This window comes from Dryobates pubescens, chromosome 31 (assembly GCF_014839835.1).
Source record: "Dryobates pubescens isolate bDryPub1 chromosome 31, bDryPub1.pri, whole genome shotgun sequence".
Taxonomy (NCBI): Eukaryota; Metazoa; Chordata; class Aves; order Piciformes; family Picidae; genus Dryobates; species Dryobates pubescens.
Window position 1 is genome coordinate 167,918 of NC_071642.1, and position 16,259 is coordinate 184,176.

General features: G+C 48.4%; 2 protein-coding genes across 2 annotated transcripts in view; one reads left to right on the forward strand and one right to left on the reverse strand.

Annotated features, from left to right (window-relative positions):
* On the forward strand, positions 1–1,923 carry F2RL3 (F2R like thrombin or trypsin receptor 3). Its single transcript, XM_009909838.2, has 2 exons — positions 1–91; positions 690–1,923. The coding sequence occupies exons 1-2, from the start codon at positions 1–3 to the stop codon at positions 1,760–1,762; spliced, it is 1,164 nt and encodes a 387-aa protein (XP_009908140.1). The 3' UTR covers positions 1,763–1,923.
* Positions 1,924–5,611: 3,688 nt separating this feature from the next.
* Positions 5,612–16,259, reverse strand: part of CPAMD8 (C3 and PZP like alpha-2-macroglobulin domain containing 8) — a 43,635-nt gene continuing 32,987 nt past the window's right edge. The window contains exons 37-42 of the mRNA XM_054175424.1: positions 14,951–15,025; positions 14,162–14,267; positions 13,960–14,070; positions 13,130–13,342; positions 12,647–12,721; positions 5,612–5,784 (exon numbers count right to left, since the gene is read on the reverse strand). Of these exons, the coding sequence (XP_054031399.1) occupies positions 5,612–5,784; positions 12,647–12,721; positions 13,130–13,342; positions 13,960–14,070; positions 14,162–14,267; positions 14,951–15,025 (753 nt within the window). The remainder of the gene's footprint in view (positions 5,785–12,646; positions 12,722–13,129; positions 13,343–13,959; positions 14,071–14,161; positions 14,268–14,950; positions 15,026–16,259) is intronic.

Here is a 16,259-nt window from a genome sequence, read left to right on the forward strand (position 1 = left end):
ATGGAGACCCTCAGGAGCAGACGGCTGTCACAGGGGCTGGTGCTGTGCTGTGCCTTCTGGGGACTCTGCCTGGCCTCTGCAGACTATGATGGTGAGTTATAGCTCATGGGGTGAAAAATTGCTGTGTCTGAAAGCACTTGGTGCCTTTGCAAGACCTCTGAAAACTCTTTCTTCAAAGCTGTCCCATGGAAGCACACTGCTTCAGCTCTGTACTTGCTGTAATTGAGGCAGGAGGTGAGGTGGAAGAGAAGGAAACTGGGGTGGAAGACAGTGGGAAGAACAGAAATTTCAGAGCATCTGAAACCAAAATCTTTAGCTAAAAGTCAGATCCCCCACAGCCACAACTTTACCCTGGAGTGGCCCCAAGTCTTGGGATTCTTTTGGAAACTGGGCAGAGGTTTCCCAGGCCTGCTGAGAGCTGTGCAGCACAGCAGACATTTGTGAGCTGGGGGCAGCCCTGCACTTTTTCATTGGGGGTGCTGGTGGCTGCTCCTGCACACCTAATGCTGTGAGCCAGCTTCTTTTGCCCATCACACAACAGCAGTTTACAGAAACAAAACCAAAAACATTTTTAGGGACCCCAACACAAAATGTAAACCTTTGTGGTAAGTGCTTGACATGCAGCCTGCTCTGCAAAGCCCAAGGGCGGCTGCAGGAGCAGCCAGTAACAGCCTGCATTTCTCTGACAGATTACTCTCAGAACAGCACCCACGAGCAGGTAACACCAGAGGTCACACCGTGCCCCCGAGCCATCCCCGGGGAAAAAGCCACCATAGAAAATGTCACCTACCTGCTGGTCCGTGAGGCCACACATGCTCAGCTGGGCAGCGTGGTCACAGTGCGGCTCATCCCCTGCCTCTACAGCCTGGTCTTCCTGCTGGGGCTGCCTTCCAACGGGCTGGCCCTCTGGGTCCTGGCCACCCGGGCTGAGAAGCTGACCTCCACAGTCTTCCTGATGAACCTGGCTGCAGCAGACCTGCTGCTCATCCTGGTGCTGCCCTTCAAGATTGTGTACTATTTCCTGGGGAACCACTGGCCCTTTGGGGAGGGCCTGTGCCGGCTGACCACAGCTGCCTTCTATGGGAACATGTACTGCTCTGTGCTGCTGCTCACCTGCGTCAGCGCTGACCGCTACCTGGCTGTGGTGCACCCCTTCTCCTCACGCTCCTTCCGCACCCCTGCCTTCGCCACCGCCACCTGCGCTGCCATCTGGCTCTGTGCTGCCCTGCTGACACTGCCCCTGACCCTGCAGCAGCAGTCCTACCCCCTGTACGGGGCAGACCTCATGCTCTGCCACGATGTCCTCCCCAGGCAGGAGGAGGAGGCCTACTTCTTCTACTACTTCATCTGCCTGATCGCCTGTGCCTTCCTCACCCCACTGCTGGTGATGGTCTTCAGCTACTGCTCGGTGCTGCGTGTGCTCCTGCGCAGTGGGAAGCGCTACTCCTACTCCGTGAAGCTCACAGCTCTGGTGCTTTTCACACTTGTGGCCTTCTACACACCCAGCAACGTTCTCCTCCTTGTTCACTACTCCAGCTATAACTGCAAGCTGTATGGCAACCTGTACCTCAGCTATATGGTGAGCCTGGCCATTAGCACCTTCAACAGCTGTGCTGATCCCTTTGTCTACTACTATGTTTCTGAAGACTTCAGGGATAAGGTGAGAAGGAAATTCTTTGGTCGCAGAAAACAAAACACCACATCCCTAAAAACCTCCAAGGAAACACTGCCTCAAAAGAGTTCTAAAGACTCCCTGGTATAAGCCTCCATCCAGCTCTCTGCTCCCACCATGCTGATAATATACATTGGGGATGAGATGACAACACTGGGATTCCACAAGTTTCCTCCAGAGCAGTGAGCAGCATTTCCCAGGAGACAAATCCTCTGTCCTCCCTGCACAACCAAGACCAAACCAACCTGGGCCACAAGATTCCTTGAGAAGTGTGGAGTGCAGCCAAGATGGAGAGTGCTTGACATGGACAGATCTGTTACTGGAACACTGCATGCAGCTTCTCAGATGGTCACACACTGCCAGGGATGCTCTTGCCACACACTTATGTCTGCTGTTCCCAGCGTATCTTGCAAGCTCCTTGCTATCTGTGTGCTGTTTCTTTTTCTGCTAGTACAAGGAGGTGCCCAGGTGAGAGGGACTCTTCTGAACTAAAATATTCTGTCAAGAAAAATGTAGAGCTCTGGCTTTTCCAGGACACATATCCTGGGCTTGTTTAGTCAGCCACACCACAGTAAATGTCAGCCCATGGCTGGTAACAAGTGTAAACCCCCCACTTACTAATCCCTGTCTTCACACATAACCCTTGGCAGCCACAATTTCTGTGGGACAAAGGCAGTATGAAGGGATTGTTTTTAAAATCTATGATGTTTTTGAAGAGAAATCAATTAAAGAACTGAGAAAACTCTCGCATCAGCTCTCCACACTTCTGTGTAATGTCACACGTTTCCCGAGCTGTCTGTTACAAAAGGGTGACCAAGCTTGTTGTTTGGAATGGGCTGCCCAGGGAGGTGGTGGAGTCACTGTCCCTGGAGGGGTTGAAGAGGGGATTGGACGCGGCCCTTGGTGCCATGGTCTAGTCATGAGTTCTGTGGCAACAGGTTGGACTTGATGATCTTTGAGGTCTCTTCCAACCTTGGTGATACTGTAATGGAACTTGCTGCAAATCTGACAAAATGCAGACAGCTCAGCTCTCCTGGGCATATCCCAGCCAGCAGCAGGGCAGAAAACGAGCAATAAACCTCCTCAGAGTTCTTGAAGTCTTCTGTTTTACAGTAAAGGCACGACCCCCCAGACACACAGGCTGCCGTGGGAGTAAGAGGCAGCAGACAATACTGTCTTTGTGATAAATATTTTATTAAAAACTGATTTAATCTAAACCAAACCCTTTTCTGGACTCAGACATGCTAAGAGTTGTGTGCATAAACCAAAAATTATCACAGAGCTGCACACACAGGTATGTGCAGGGGAGAAATTAGAACCTATCTGCTGGGTGCAGTCCTGCATGTGCAGGGGGTGCCAACTGCTGAGCACAGGAGGCTTTCCCCACTCAGTCAGAAACAGCAAGCACTGAAAACAAAGAAACAAACAAAAGACACCAAATCCAACCCTAATTCCCAAACTGAGATGGGGTTGTCTAAAGAGATGATCTGGTCACAACACCGAAACACAGGTAATTAACAGGTAACTGTGCACTAGGTGGCAATAGCTGACATCAGCAAAGCAAGTGCTGTTGTTTTCAGTGACGTCCCTCCAGCAAGCTGCACATTCTTCAGGTGTTTGTTTTCTACTGAGGCTGCGCAAGGGAAGAGGCAAGGCCATAGCATTTGAACAAGAAAGACCAAAGGACCTATTGCTTTAAAATAAATACCATGGTAATGACTGCTCTGCATAATCTACAGTTACAAATATATAAATATTCATTTCATTGAAAGGACTGCAAGCACAAACCACTGACAACCAGCACTGCTGCAGCTATTCAGTAACAGAACTGGATGCAAGTAGGAATCTCTGGGGCTGACAAACCTACTGGCACTTCGCTCCTTTTGCAGTGAGGGACCTTCAGGAAAAAGGAAGGAGAAGCACTGGGACAGAGGTCCCACCTTCTGGGGGAGGCTAGGCACAAGGACATTATGAGGGTGAGTAAATGTCTTGCTCTCCCAGGAAGGTTGCAAACTTGCCAGCAAAGCAGTTTTGAAAGTCCTGGGAGCTTCCCAGAGCCTTGTGTCTCCATACACCTGGCCCAAGACAAAAAGGGCTGGAAAATGCAGCCTGATCTGTGCCCATGCAGACATTTCTCTTGAATAAAACTGCTTTTATCCTGGAATGGAATGTCTATACTAGGGTATATTCTTGGTTCCTGTGTAAACAAGCCCTAAAAAATGAATGGAGCTGGGCTTTTTCCTGTTTCCATTCACCAGTAAACACCCTCAAAAGGGATTTCCACCCTACTCTGAGTCCTGGTAACAATAGAAGTGGGAAGAAAAAAAAAAACTTAATGCTATTTTGCAACAGGCAATTGCATGCAGCTCCTCCAGAGAGAGCAATACTGCTCCAGGCTGCAGGGGAAAACAAAACAAAAAAGATTTTGGCTCCCGCGCTTTTGGAAGCACAAAGCTTTTGTTTTTAGTTTTGCCACATTGCTTGGGGCAGGTCAGCCTGAGGGAGCCCAGCTTCTGTGACACCAGTGATTTGTACAGGCCAGCAGACCCAGGGCCCACGCACAGACAACTATGTCCAGGACAACCATCCCGTGGGATCAGAATAGAAGTGGCTGGTAAGATCAGGCAAGCATTTAACAGGACTCTGCCTTGGGTCAGCTTTATTTTCATGCCAGGGTTACAAGCAGGAAAGGGGCTGAGAAGGCTAAAAGCAGCCATTATCAGCACATAGTGCAACATGAAAAGGGCTTCCCAACCTGACCCTCATCACTGCTCTAGCTGGCAAACCCCACCTGAAGCCAACAGCCCCATCGTGGACACTAAAAGCCTTTTAGCCTGACAGGAGATTTCAGTTTTCTCTTGTAAAATGGACCTCCCAGAAGCTTCCCTGAACATGGAGCCTATGGGGAACAACTTCTAGTGGGACATTGTTGTGGGTACAGTAGACCTATGAGTGGGGGAGACAATTAACCTCTATATCATAATTAGCAAAACACACTGATTTTTATTATTATAAATTTGAGAGAACACTTCTCAGCCATCTTTCCTCAAACAGCAGTTCAGCTAAGCACAAGGCCTGGACTTAGCATCTAAATGTAGCTAGGAAATGGCATTTGCAGTATCCTGATAGCAGAGAAAACACTTGGAAATGGTCCACAGGCTGGTATTCCAGCCCCTATTTTTTTCACCTACAGGGCACAGCATGTTAGTCTCTCATCCTTGGAAATACTCCAAAGAGGAGGCGCAAAAGGCAGGAAAATGGACAGAAAAAAAATTTAAAAATCAAGCCGAGTGTCCCCCTCAGCACTCAGGGTCTCCCCACAGGGCAGCAAAGCCTCCAGTTCGGAAGGCACCAGCAAGTAGTCATCGCTCAGTTTCAGTCTGCAGCAGGTCGTCTGTAGCAACAAACTCAGAGGAGTTGATTCTGTGCCTCTTTTCTTGGCTTAAACTACACCTTTCTGTTGAAGAGAAGATAATGAAGAGAAGTTACCTTCCCATTATATATCTTTGTAAAGCATCAGGGGGACTGGGCAGGAAAAAAGCTTAAAAGATCATTTTTTATCCTGTTAGGGACAAAGAACTTTATATGCCGCTCTAGCAAGGTCTAGTTCTTAACAATTCCTTGCTAAAGAATTTAGGTTGAACATAAGAAACTTCTTCACTGAAAGGGCTCTCAACCTGGCACAGGCTGCCCAGGGAGGGCTTGAATCCCCATCCCTGGAGGCATTTCAAAGACACAGAGGCGTGGTGCTGAGGGCACAGTTTAGCCCTAGGCTTGGCAGAGTTAGGGAAAGATCTCTTCCAACCAAAGTTATCCTATGCCCTAAAGAGGCTAGCAGGTGGACTGTGAGAATGTCTCTTTTGAGGAGCTCATCCATCAGACCAGGAAAGTGCTTAATGCTGACTTTCAAACTAGATTCACAATTCCCCACTCTCCAGCTCACCATTCTACTGTGGTCACTACTTGCTGACTCTTGTCCACTTCTCTCACCGTGCTTGATGTCGTCAGTTCTGCCACCACCTCAAAAATGTCAGCTTCCGACGCGTAGGGCTCTGGGTCGTACTCATAGGAGTAGTAGGACAGGTCTGGCTGGAGGGGAGGGCCTTCCTCTGCTGGTAAGGAAACCAGAGTTTCAGGGGGTGCTCAAGCCAAAGAAGCTGCATTTCACCATCACACATTGCAGCATAGAGAAGGGGAATGACATCAGAAGAAAGGAATCTTAATTAGGGAGGCAAATTGGAGCCCAAATGAGTACCTGACATGAGAAAAGCTGGATGCACATGTCCACGGACCTGTGCATGCTGAGATCCACATGCCAGGAGAAAAGCTGCTGTGAACAGAATATTTGATTTTCCAGTCTGAGACCTGAGAACTAGGAGGGGAAGAAAAAAAGGGGGCAAAAGGGCCATGAAATGTGAACAAATCTGAAAGCTGCTTCACCTCAAGACCTGTATAGAGTAAGAGGCATCTTTGGGATTACCAGATGTCACTAGTAAGTTACTCTGCACCCCAAAAATACATCTCTCTGTTTTGGCTAGCTCCAAATGAGGAGAGACCAGTCCATAGGAAGTGGTGCAGCCTGTGTACTCCTCTAAGCACTGACTGAGAATATCAAGTCCCAAGCCAGAGGGCAGAGTGATGGAGCATGGCATGGAAAGGAGCAGCATCAGCAGATTTATCTTCAGCCCAACAAGAGTGAAGATTTCAGCACAACAGGCTAGGAGCCTACATCAGGGTCTGGTGAGGACCAGCTGAGGGAGCTGGGCTTGTTCAGCCTGGAGAGGAGGCTGAGGGCAAATCATTTGTCTCCCGACAAATCCCTGAAAGGAGTTAGGAGAGGAGACCAACCCCCACATGGCTCCAAAGTAACAAGGGATAGGAGAAGAAATATCCTCAAATTGTACCAGAAGAGGTTAAGGTTGGACATTAGAAGAAACTTGTTCACTGAAAGGGTTCTCAAAGACTGGCACTGACTGGTTGAATTCCCATCCCTGGAGGTGTTTCAAAGCTGCAGAGCTCAGGTACTGAAGGCCATGGTTTAGCCTCAGCCTTGGTAGAGTTAGAGAACAGTTGAACTGGATGCTCTGAAAGGGCTTCTCCAACCAAAACAATTCTATAAGCCTGTGATCAAAGTAATTCACTTCTCCCTGAGCCTGAAGTAGCAGTAGCCGAGACATCTGCTTCAGCAGAGCCACCACTGAGAAATTTCCCCCTCTGAAGAGGAGCAGACACAGCACAGGCAGAAGTGTTCACCCCCCCTTGCATACACAAGAGTCTGTGCTAGGACCCTGGTAGGTCCACAAGTCAAATCCCACCCAAGCCAGGCTGTGTCTGTGTGGTGGGTGAGTGCTTGCTGTCCAGCGGGTAGGACTGGGCCTTCTAGGAGGATCAGTCAGTCCCTGCTTTTTAAACTGCTCCTGGGCCAGCTCAGCTGTGCATCATTCCTGTTTGCTTCCTGGGGACACTGCTCTCATCCACGTCAAAGCAAGCACTGAGTCACAACTGTGGCAGGGAGAAGTAGTCTCCCTTTTTCCCCACCCTGCAAAGTTGGCTTTATTTAAGGAGAACACTCATCAAGGCCTTTAAAAATGTTTGTTTTCTAGAAATAAAATATCTGAAGGTTCTTCCCTGTTGCCTCCCACATCCTGAACAACAGGCTCAGCCCTAGGCAGGGGAACACTTGCCTGAAAGCAGAGTCAGTCTCTGTGTTCACTTCTTGGCCTTCTCCATGTGAGAACCTGCCAGATCATGAACTCCTATGAATGCATGATTGCTGTCCACCAGGGACAGAATTAGCATCACAGACCTCACTCCTCACAGGAATGCAGCACTGCAAATCAAAGCAAGGACGAATGGCGACATTTCCTGTTGCACACAAACCACTGCCCCTGCTCCAAATATCTGTGCCTCAGCCAATGTTTGCTGAGCACCGAGGGGATGAAAGCAAAAATGGCCTCTTGCCAGCTCCATCAATGCTGCAGGAGCAGACCTGTGAACAATGTGCCCATCAAGGAGCCTTGGGAGCTAACTCCAGCTGCAAGCAGAGTTAGCTGATAGTTCTGTTAGGACCCAGTGACCACAGAACCACTGAGGTTGGAAAAGCCCTCTAACATCATCCAGCCACCAACCCAACCCCACCATGGCCCCCAAAGTGCCACAGCCACATATTTCTTAACACCTCCATGGATGGTGACTCCGTCACCTGCCTGGACATCCTGTTCCAATGCCTGACCAGTATTGCAGCAAACATTTTTCCTAGTATCCCCTGTAAATGTGTGATGCAGTGAATTGAACTGGGTTCTAAAGCATGACACCACCACCAAGTACAATTATCATAATGCCACCAAGATTTTTCTTCCAGCTACTTGCCCTTCTAACTGCCTGAGCAGACCTGTACAAGTAACAGTCCCAGTGGTGGGGAGAAGGCTGGAAGCAGGTAGAGTGCAACAGCACAGAAGCACTGGGACCACCCTGTACCATGCAGCCCCCTCAGACACTGCTTCTCCAGCAAACACATGCAGGATCATGACACCAGCACATTGCTCTCCAGTATCTGTGGCTGGAGGTTTAGCACTGTTTGCAGGGAAGATTTAGGCAGGTTCAGAAGAGGGTTAATGACCTATGGAGGCAGTCAAACCACTGCTGCTTTAGAGAGAAGCTCAGAGCTACCAAATATCCCTGAGCCTCTGAAGTCCCACCTGTATTTTTGTAGCCTAGCGTGACAATTATCTTAGGGGAAGCCGCCGGCAGAGAGGCACAACACACTGATACTCCAGTTTGCAACCAAAATCCTGCTTCAGAAGTTCTCAGTACAAGCAACATGGCCAGACCAGGCTGTGAAGCATACTAGAAGAGCCTCAAGGCTTAGAGAGAAAGGTGAGTCCATGGTACTCATCAACACCCTGTTCCATCCCTCTGAGTCTCATTATTTTGCCTGTAAGAAAGAACAGCTGAGGAAGGGGATCCAGAGATGAGTTCTCTCAGTGGAGTCCTGTCACTCTGCACACTTCCCCTCAGTCAAGACAATATTTCTAAACATGTGAAAATCTCCCCATCTGTACAAAACAGGCTGCACTTTGAAGATGAAACCTCAGGCACTGCTGCTACATCTGCTTTTCAAAATGCTTTGACAGCAGCTAGGTGCTGCATAGAGCGCTGCATTCTGATTGCTCAGCACCATCAGGACACAGCTGCTTACCTTGAACAGCAAAAACCAGCAGCTGACATTTACTGCAGCAAACTCATGGCTGATAGGGATCTGCCCTGCAAGTTTGTTTGCTAAAACAAGCCCAAATATACTCTGCCATCCCCCACTGCTTGCTGGAAGGAAGCTGGCTCTCATTGCTGCCATTGCTGGGGTAGCACAGACAAGAGCTAACAAGGAAAGCATCAAACCAAGCTGAGCCTGCACAAGTCTGGTGGCAAATGCAGAAGGGTCTCAGACAAGATAAACACCACGTGGTTCTCCAAGAAAATGGCATTTCCTGAAGAGTAACAACACTTGATGCAGTTTCACCAACCTGCCCTGCACTTGATTTGGCTCCTGGAGTTTTGCATCCTTTTAGGAAATCAGCTTTAGCCATGGCTCATCAGAGCTGCAAACCCAGAGCACCTAAGCTGACTTAAACCCATCACATGCTTCAGTGCTAACACACCAGTGAGCCCCAAGGAGAGCTGGGCAGGAGGGATTCATTCACTTGTTAAACTTTGATTCATGTACTGCGTGGCTGACCTGAGAGGAGCCCAGAGAATGAATGAAAATCACATGCCGGGAGCTTTTCCTGATGCAGGATTTAGTCAGTTTTATTTCTGAATGCTCATTCTGCCAAGGCTGCTCAGCTCAGAGAAGGATCTGCCTTCCAGGAGACTCCAGCACTCCCAGACCTTACAAAGAAAGCCAGCTCTGAGCACCTGGGCCTTGACAATGAGATCCTTATGGCATACAGCTCTTAATTCACCATCTGCTTAAAAATGCAGCACACATAGATAAAACATGAACCATAGAATGTAGTGAGATGGAAAACACCTCTGGAGGTCATCTAGTTCAGCTGCCCTGCACTATTGCAGGGACATCCCCACCTAGAGCAGCTTGCTCAGAGCCCTGTCCAGCCTGAGCTTGAATGTCTCCAGGGATGGGCATTGTCCACCTCTCTGGGCAGCCCAGGGCATCATTACCCTCAGTGCAAAACATTTCTTCCTTCTCTCCAGTCTAAATCTCCCTCTTTTAGTTTGAAACCATCACCCCCTAACAGAATATTCACCATGCCCCTCACCTTCCTAAGAAAGCTGTCTGCCAACTTCTGGAAAGCAGAGGAAGGGCAGAGCACAGGATGGGGTCTGTCACGTTGGATATGTGCTGGTCTGAACTCTGGTGCACAACAAGGACAGGGGAAGAGACAGACTCTTCAAAGAACTTGTTTTACCAATTTGTCAGGACACTTGGAAGCCAGGGGAAAATTATTGAGTGGAAAGCAGCCAGAAAACATCTAGTCCAGTTTATTTACTAGAAACACCATGAAACAAACTGTCCTATTGACCCTGCTACTCCTTGGTGAGATTTATTGTGAGCCATCAGCAAGTTCAACATGAGCCTTGGAAAGGCACACAGGTGTCTCCTTCAGAAAATTGTGATTTAGAAAGGCAGAAGTCCTGGCTGGCAGTGAGGAAAACTGTGAGGAGAAGTCCTGCAACAAACAGGGTCAGAGAAGGAAGGCAAAGAGGTGGTGCTCCAGATGCCAGAGCAGAAATTCACCCGCAGCCCATTGAGAACCGTGGTGGAGCAAGTACACAGTTTTAGACTGTGAAATGCTGCATCAGAATGACTAGGCTAGACCTGAAGGACTGTATCCCATGCAGACCCCACACTGCCTCAGGCTTATCCTAAAGGACTGTCTCCCACCAGAACAATACCACATTAGAGCAGGAGAAGCACATAAGGAGAAAGCAGTGGCATAGACAACATATCATGGACTGACTATGCCCTTAGAGACGCTAGTGGAAGGTATCCCTGCTCATGGCAAGGTGGTTGGAACTAGATCATAGAAGCACCAGAGTTGGAAGTGGCCCCTAAAGGTCATCTAGCTTAACCCCTCTGCCTCCCCCACCGCTACCCTTCATCTTCCCAAACCAGCTCCTGCTCCCTCTACACCATCTTCCACTCTGCCTAAACAGCTCCTGCTCCACCACCATCATTGTTGCACCCATCTCAGAGCTGGGGGCAAGACCCTCAACCAGCCAAGATAGCACCCAGAGGAACTCAGCCCCAGCAAAGATCCCCAGCCAGCACCCGTGGATGGGATTGGAATAGTCATCAATTCTGGTCCTAACAGCCGGGGGGCCACCAGGCCCCCCGGCCTTTGTTGTCACCACCACCATCACCCAGTGTGCACTATGGGCACTCACCAGAGATGAGAGGAGGATCCTCCAGCCCAGACGGGCTCAGCTTGGGGCTTCTGCCCTTCCTGGGGGGGATTAAATAGGGGAGTGGGTGGGGAGGGCAAAGTGGCCACACCTGGGGTGGGAGGAGACTCCAATAGAGCACAGGTGCTCTGGGTTTGAGGGGAAAAAGGGGGAAAATGAGCTGGGTGGGGTGGAAAAGGTGCAGACTGTGAAACCAGTGTTCTTGAGAAAGAATAGCTATTAAAATAATATTCAAATATGAATTATTGGCTTTCAGTGATTGCTAGACGCTTAATATGGCTACTTTCAGGATATTCCACTCCTCTTGGATGTTAGATAATTTATTGACAAACCCAAGTATGACTTTGATAGGCCAATATTAAGTTCAACAAACAAAAAACCTACACAGCTTCTGCTAAGGTAACTGTATAGTGTTATCATCTCAGCAAACTCTTTCTCTCAACCCAGAGGGGTTTTTCTGGGGGTTGTTTTCCCACCCATCTGTGTGGGGGGAAGGGGCCTTGCTTCTGAGAGCAGGCTGTGTGAAGCCAGGACACGGCTAGGCTGAAGAGGAGCCAACGGGTTTAGCTGGCAGAGTTGAACTCTCCTACAGTCAAACAGGAACAGTCTCTGCCACAGTGAGCCCTGTGGTCTCTCTCCTGTGTGAGTATGGAGACAATAGGAGTATGAGGTGGAAACCCTTTGTTCTCCAGGCACAAATGCTTGAGTTACAAAGAAAAGTAAAGAGAAGAGAGAATTCTTCCAGCAGGAGAGATGCACTGCTCTAGCATGAGTGGTTCTCTGGTCCTAGTACATGGGCATCAGATGCAAATTTGAGTAGGGGAAGATCTGGATGAGGCACGTGGTGCCATGGTTTAGTTGATTAGATGGTGTTGGGTGATAGGTTGGACTTGATGATCTCAAAGGTCTTTTCCAACCTGGCTGATTCTGTGATTCTGTAATATGGGCACCAAATAAAACAGGCAGCCAAATCCCTGCCTTCTCCATCTATTGACCTTAAACATTTCTGCTTACTAAGGCCTTTTATTCCAAACAGAGCCTCTGAGAGAATCAAGACTGACAGCTCTATTTGTGCACAGACCTGCTGCAGACCAAGTTAACCCCCCTGGCCTCTAGTTCTTGCACTGGTTTGGACTGTTGTCATGTCCTCTGCAGCTGTTTGTTGGAACACCAGCCTGGTTTCCAGCTTCATGTTGAAGAAAAGATCACAGAGAGAGTCTTGTTCAAACATACCAGAGCAGAGAAAACAGAAGAGTCACTTCACTTCTGTGAACAATTACCTAACTCTTGCCTGTTCACTAACAGAGCAGGTATGGTGAGAGGTTTCCTGACAGGAAAAGGACCAGAAGGGGCATTCTGTTGTTGAAATTATCACCCTAAGTGTCCTTGACATCCTCATATTTCTCAATGTTCTGTCTTTTCTAAAAGATGAAACAATTCAGCATCTTTACTTCAGTGTGCTTGAGAGCCACAGACCCTTTTCTACAGCGACAGGATAAGCTTCACCTTGGCTAAACCAAAAGGCCCTGGGTAAATGCAAAGGTCTGAGGGTACCTGCTGCAGTCTGCTGAATGCTGGGTTGCTCAGCGGTGTGGGATTGGGTCTCCCTTTCTTCTGGCAAAGCCTTGGCTGTGAAGAGAAGAAATGCATTGGTCATAAAATTTGTTAATGAATCTCTAGAAAAATGTTTGCACTTCCACAGGTGGCAGAGTCAGGTCACTGAACTTCTACATGGCACATCTTGAAAGCCCATGCAGGATCTCCAAAGTGTTACAGTTCATGGCTGTTAGTTTTGCCTCCAGATAAGGCAGTGTCACTAGTTCTGTCGCAGGTTCACTCTGGTAGAAGATGTACACAAGAACACAAATGCAGTTAAGACAAACAGGAAGGCAGCTGCTCTTCCAACTCGATCCTCTGTAGTATGAGCAGCAAAACAACTCAGGTGTTGAGTTCTTTCCCTGCCACGCCCCTGCAATGACCATCATCTCCCGTTCTGCAACTACATTGTAACAGAAAATGGAGCTGAATGAAACCTACAGGCAGAACACCGGGACATGGGCATCTGTTCTATCCTTGTGTTATTCCTGCAGGATGCTACTTCCATCTGGCAGTGGTTAGGGTAGATCTGTCCATCTGATCCACAGACAGGCTCCCCATCATAGCCACAGTCTCGGGAGCACAGGCACTGCTCAAAGTACTCGTCCTCCAAGCAGCCAAAAACGTTATTGCATGGCCCTGAGTGGACAAAGCCTGAAAAGCAAACAAAAACATCCAAAGCAATATTCTCACACAGCATGGGGAAGGGAAGGTGGAGTAGCAACATCCTTCTGATGCAAGTTTTCATGTTGAATCCCCCAAGACTTCTGCTAGGGATTTACAAACTTGGTGGGAATGAAGCTTTCTGACAGCCTTGTTGCAGCAGGCTCCAGATACTAGGATAAAGAAACTGTTTTGTATGACCTAGAGGACAGAAAGCAATGTGCAGTTTCTGGGGAAATGATGTATGGACGTGCTCAACCTTCCTCCAGGTTACTGCAGACGTCTACTGCAAGATAGTGTAGAGAAAGAAACCCAAACTGCATTTGAAAGAGTTTTTAGCCTCAATGCTGTTAACTCATCTCACCCTGTGCAGGTTCTCCCCAAGTTACACATTCTGTCTTGTCTTTGAAGCAAAGTGACTTCGGTGACTGCGGAGCAGACTTTTGGCTGTCATCAGTTTACTGCTGCTATCCCACAAACTGTTGTAAAGCCTCCACTAACCCAGACTGAAGCCAAGCATTCTTCTAATGAGAATTTTGGGTTCCAAACCCCCGGATAGTTTTAGGCTCCATTTTCCAAAAACTCTGCTTGACTTTGGTGGAACTTACCAACCCACTGGCTAGCCAAGCTCTCCACCTCATTGCAGGCTGGCCCATCGCAGAGCTCCCGAGCCAAGGGACTGTTTTCACTCACATTGTAGAATCGAGTTGCTTCAAAAGCTGCAGGCCCAGCGAGAAGGAGAAATCACAACTGAGCCTTGTGCCCAGAGCTCTACTGCTGCCAAAGGTCAAAAAGCAGAGAGGCACATACCTGGTTCATAGTAGTCATAGACTTTGATGGGAACAGGAGCTGTTTTCCCAACTATGTGCTCTCTGAAAGCTTGAAAGTTCACACAGGTCATGCACTGGCTTGGGATCTGTGTGAAACGATGGCAAAAACTCATTGCAACCAAGCCTGCACTTGCAGTGCAGACAAATGAATGCTGCCTGCCCCTGCTACAGCACACTGTGCTGGACACCTGGGGAAGATGAAGACTGCTCCAGCACTAGGTGGAGAGACTAAGACCATGAACAAAAACCAAACTGGATGAATTAAAATTGATGCCTTGCTGACCTCCAAAGCACATACCTGCTGTACAACAACATGGGAAAGTCAAACCTAAACTCAAGCTGGGTTCTCTGGCTTTCCTAACTCTGCTCCTGTCATCAGCCAGCCTGCTAATACTGATGGCCAAGACAGAAGAGATCTCATTTTCCATTCTCAAGTATGTGCCTGGAGATCTGAATTAGGCTGCATTTTTATTCCATCCTTTTAGTCATGCTAGTTGTGTCTGAAGGTGAAATTATTTTGAGGCAAGGACTAAGTGATGTCTCCCAGAAATTCTGTATGGGCTGAAGCTGATCACCTGCCTCTTTCAATCCTTTAGTTTCCAACTAAACCCACCACACCTACTTGCCCCAAAAGAGGTTCAGGGTAGTTAAAGCTGCAGGGTAAATCCTCATCTGTGAGATACCATCACCGCGCTGCACCGATGCCTGAGCCCCTGGGCATTTGCCTTTGGTTGAAAAGCAACATAATTGTAAAATTCAGTGTCATTACCTCATCAAAATAAAACAGGATTTTTCTTCCATCCACTTCATATCTTTTCAATCCAATTTGCTTGTTCATCAATAACTGGGGAAAAATGCAGCAGTTTTAGTTTCATCTCCTTCCAAAGCAAGCAGTTGGAAATGAGGGGAGAAAGATTTTAGTCTGGAAGCAGTCCCTCCCCAGCCCCTTCAGGTACTGGAAAACTGCTTTAAGGTCTCCCTGGAGCCTTCTCTTCTCCAGACTGAACAGCCCCAACTTTCAGCCTGTCCTCATAGCTGAGGTGCTCCAGCACTTGGTTCATCTTTGTGGCCCCCTCTGGACCCTCTCCAGCAGGTCCATGTCCTCCTTGTGTTGAGGGCCACAGAGCTGGACACAGCACTGCAGATGAGGTCTCACCAAAGCAGAGAGAAGTGGCAGAATCACCTCTCTATGTAGCTAATGAATCTCCACAAAAATCTAAATGCTATCATCTGATAGAATTCTACAGAGGTTTTTTGTTTAAACCCCCAGAGGAGCTCCTCCTGTGACACTGTGTGTCTGGAATGCCAGCACCTGGCTCTGCTAACAGCGGCCATGCTGTGTCCAGTCAAGCAGCCACTGGATAAATGGTACTCAGGAGACACCCATCGTGTGAAAAACATTGGCTCCAGAAGCTGGGGAAGATGAAGGGCTCTGGAAAATGACTCCTGAGCTTTAATCCCAATTTGGGGAGCAGCGTAAGGGCCAGAGCAGACACCTGAATGCTGTTCTCCAAGATGTCTGACAGGTTAAAGAGCAATCCCACTCGTGACACAGCGCGAACATTGCCGTAGCATTTTGGTGCTGGGTTCAGTTGGTTGGTTTTGGTTTTTTTACTATTCCTAAGGTATTTTGAGATCTGAGAATGAAAACTCTGTGGAAAGGAAGACAAAGCCTGACTTTCACTACACGTTAGAAAGAGTGACATGAGGCAAAAAGCACCTCTGAAATGTGCTCAAACCTGCTACCAACAGCTGTGCACTTCTGCAGCACAGAGCTGCTAGCTGTGAAAGCCTGCACACAGCTTCCTGCCGTGGCTGTAACAAGCCAAGGAACATGTGTTCAAGTCCCACGCAATGTAGAAAGGGCCAATTTAATTTGTCCTTACAATTTCAGGAGCCTGATGGTGGCTGTTACTACTCAGCAGTAGATGGCTGCAGACGGTCCTTTTATGAGGGCTCAGAGAGGCTGGCGCCACTGGGAAATGCTCAGCTCAGCTAAAATTGCATTTTGCTGGTGAGGTTTGATATACAGCAGCCTGTGGTGACCTCCTGACCTTGTCGACACCCAGCGTTGTTAT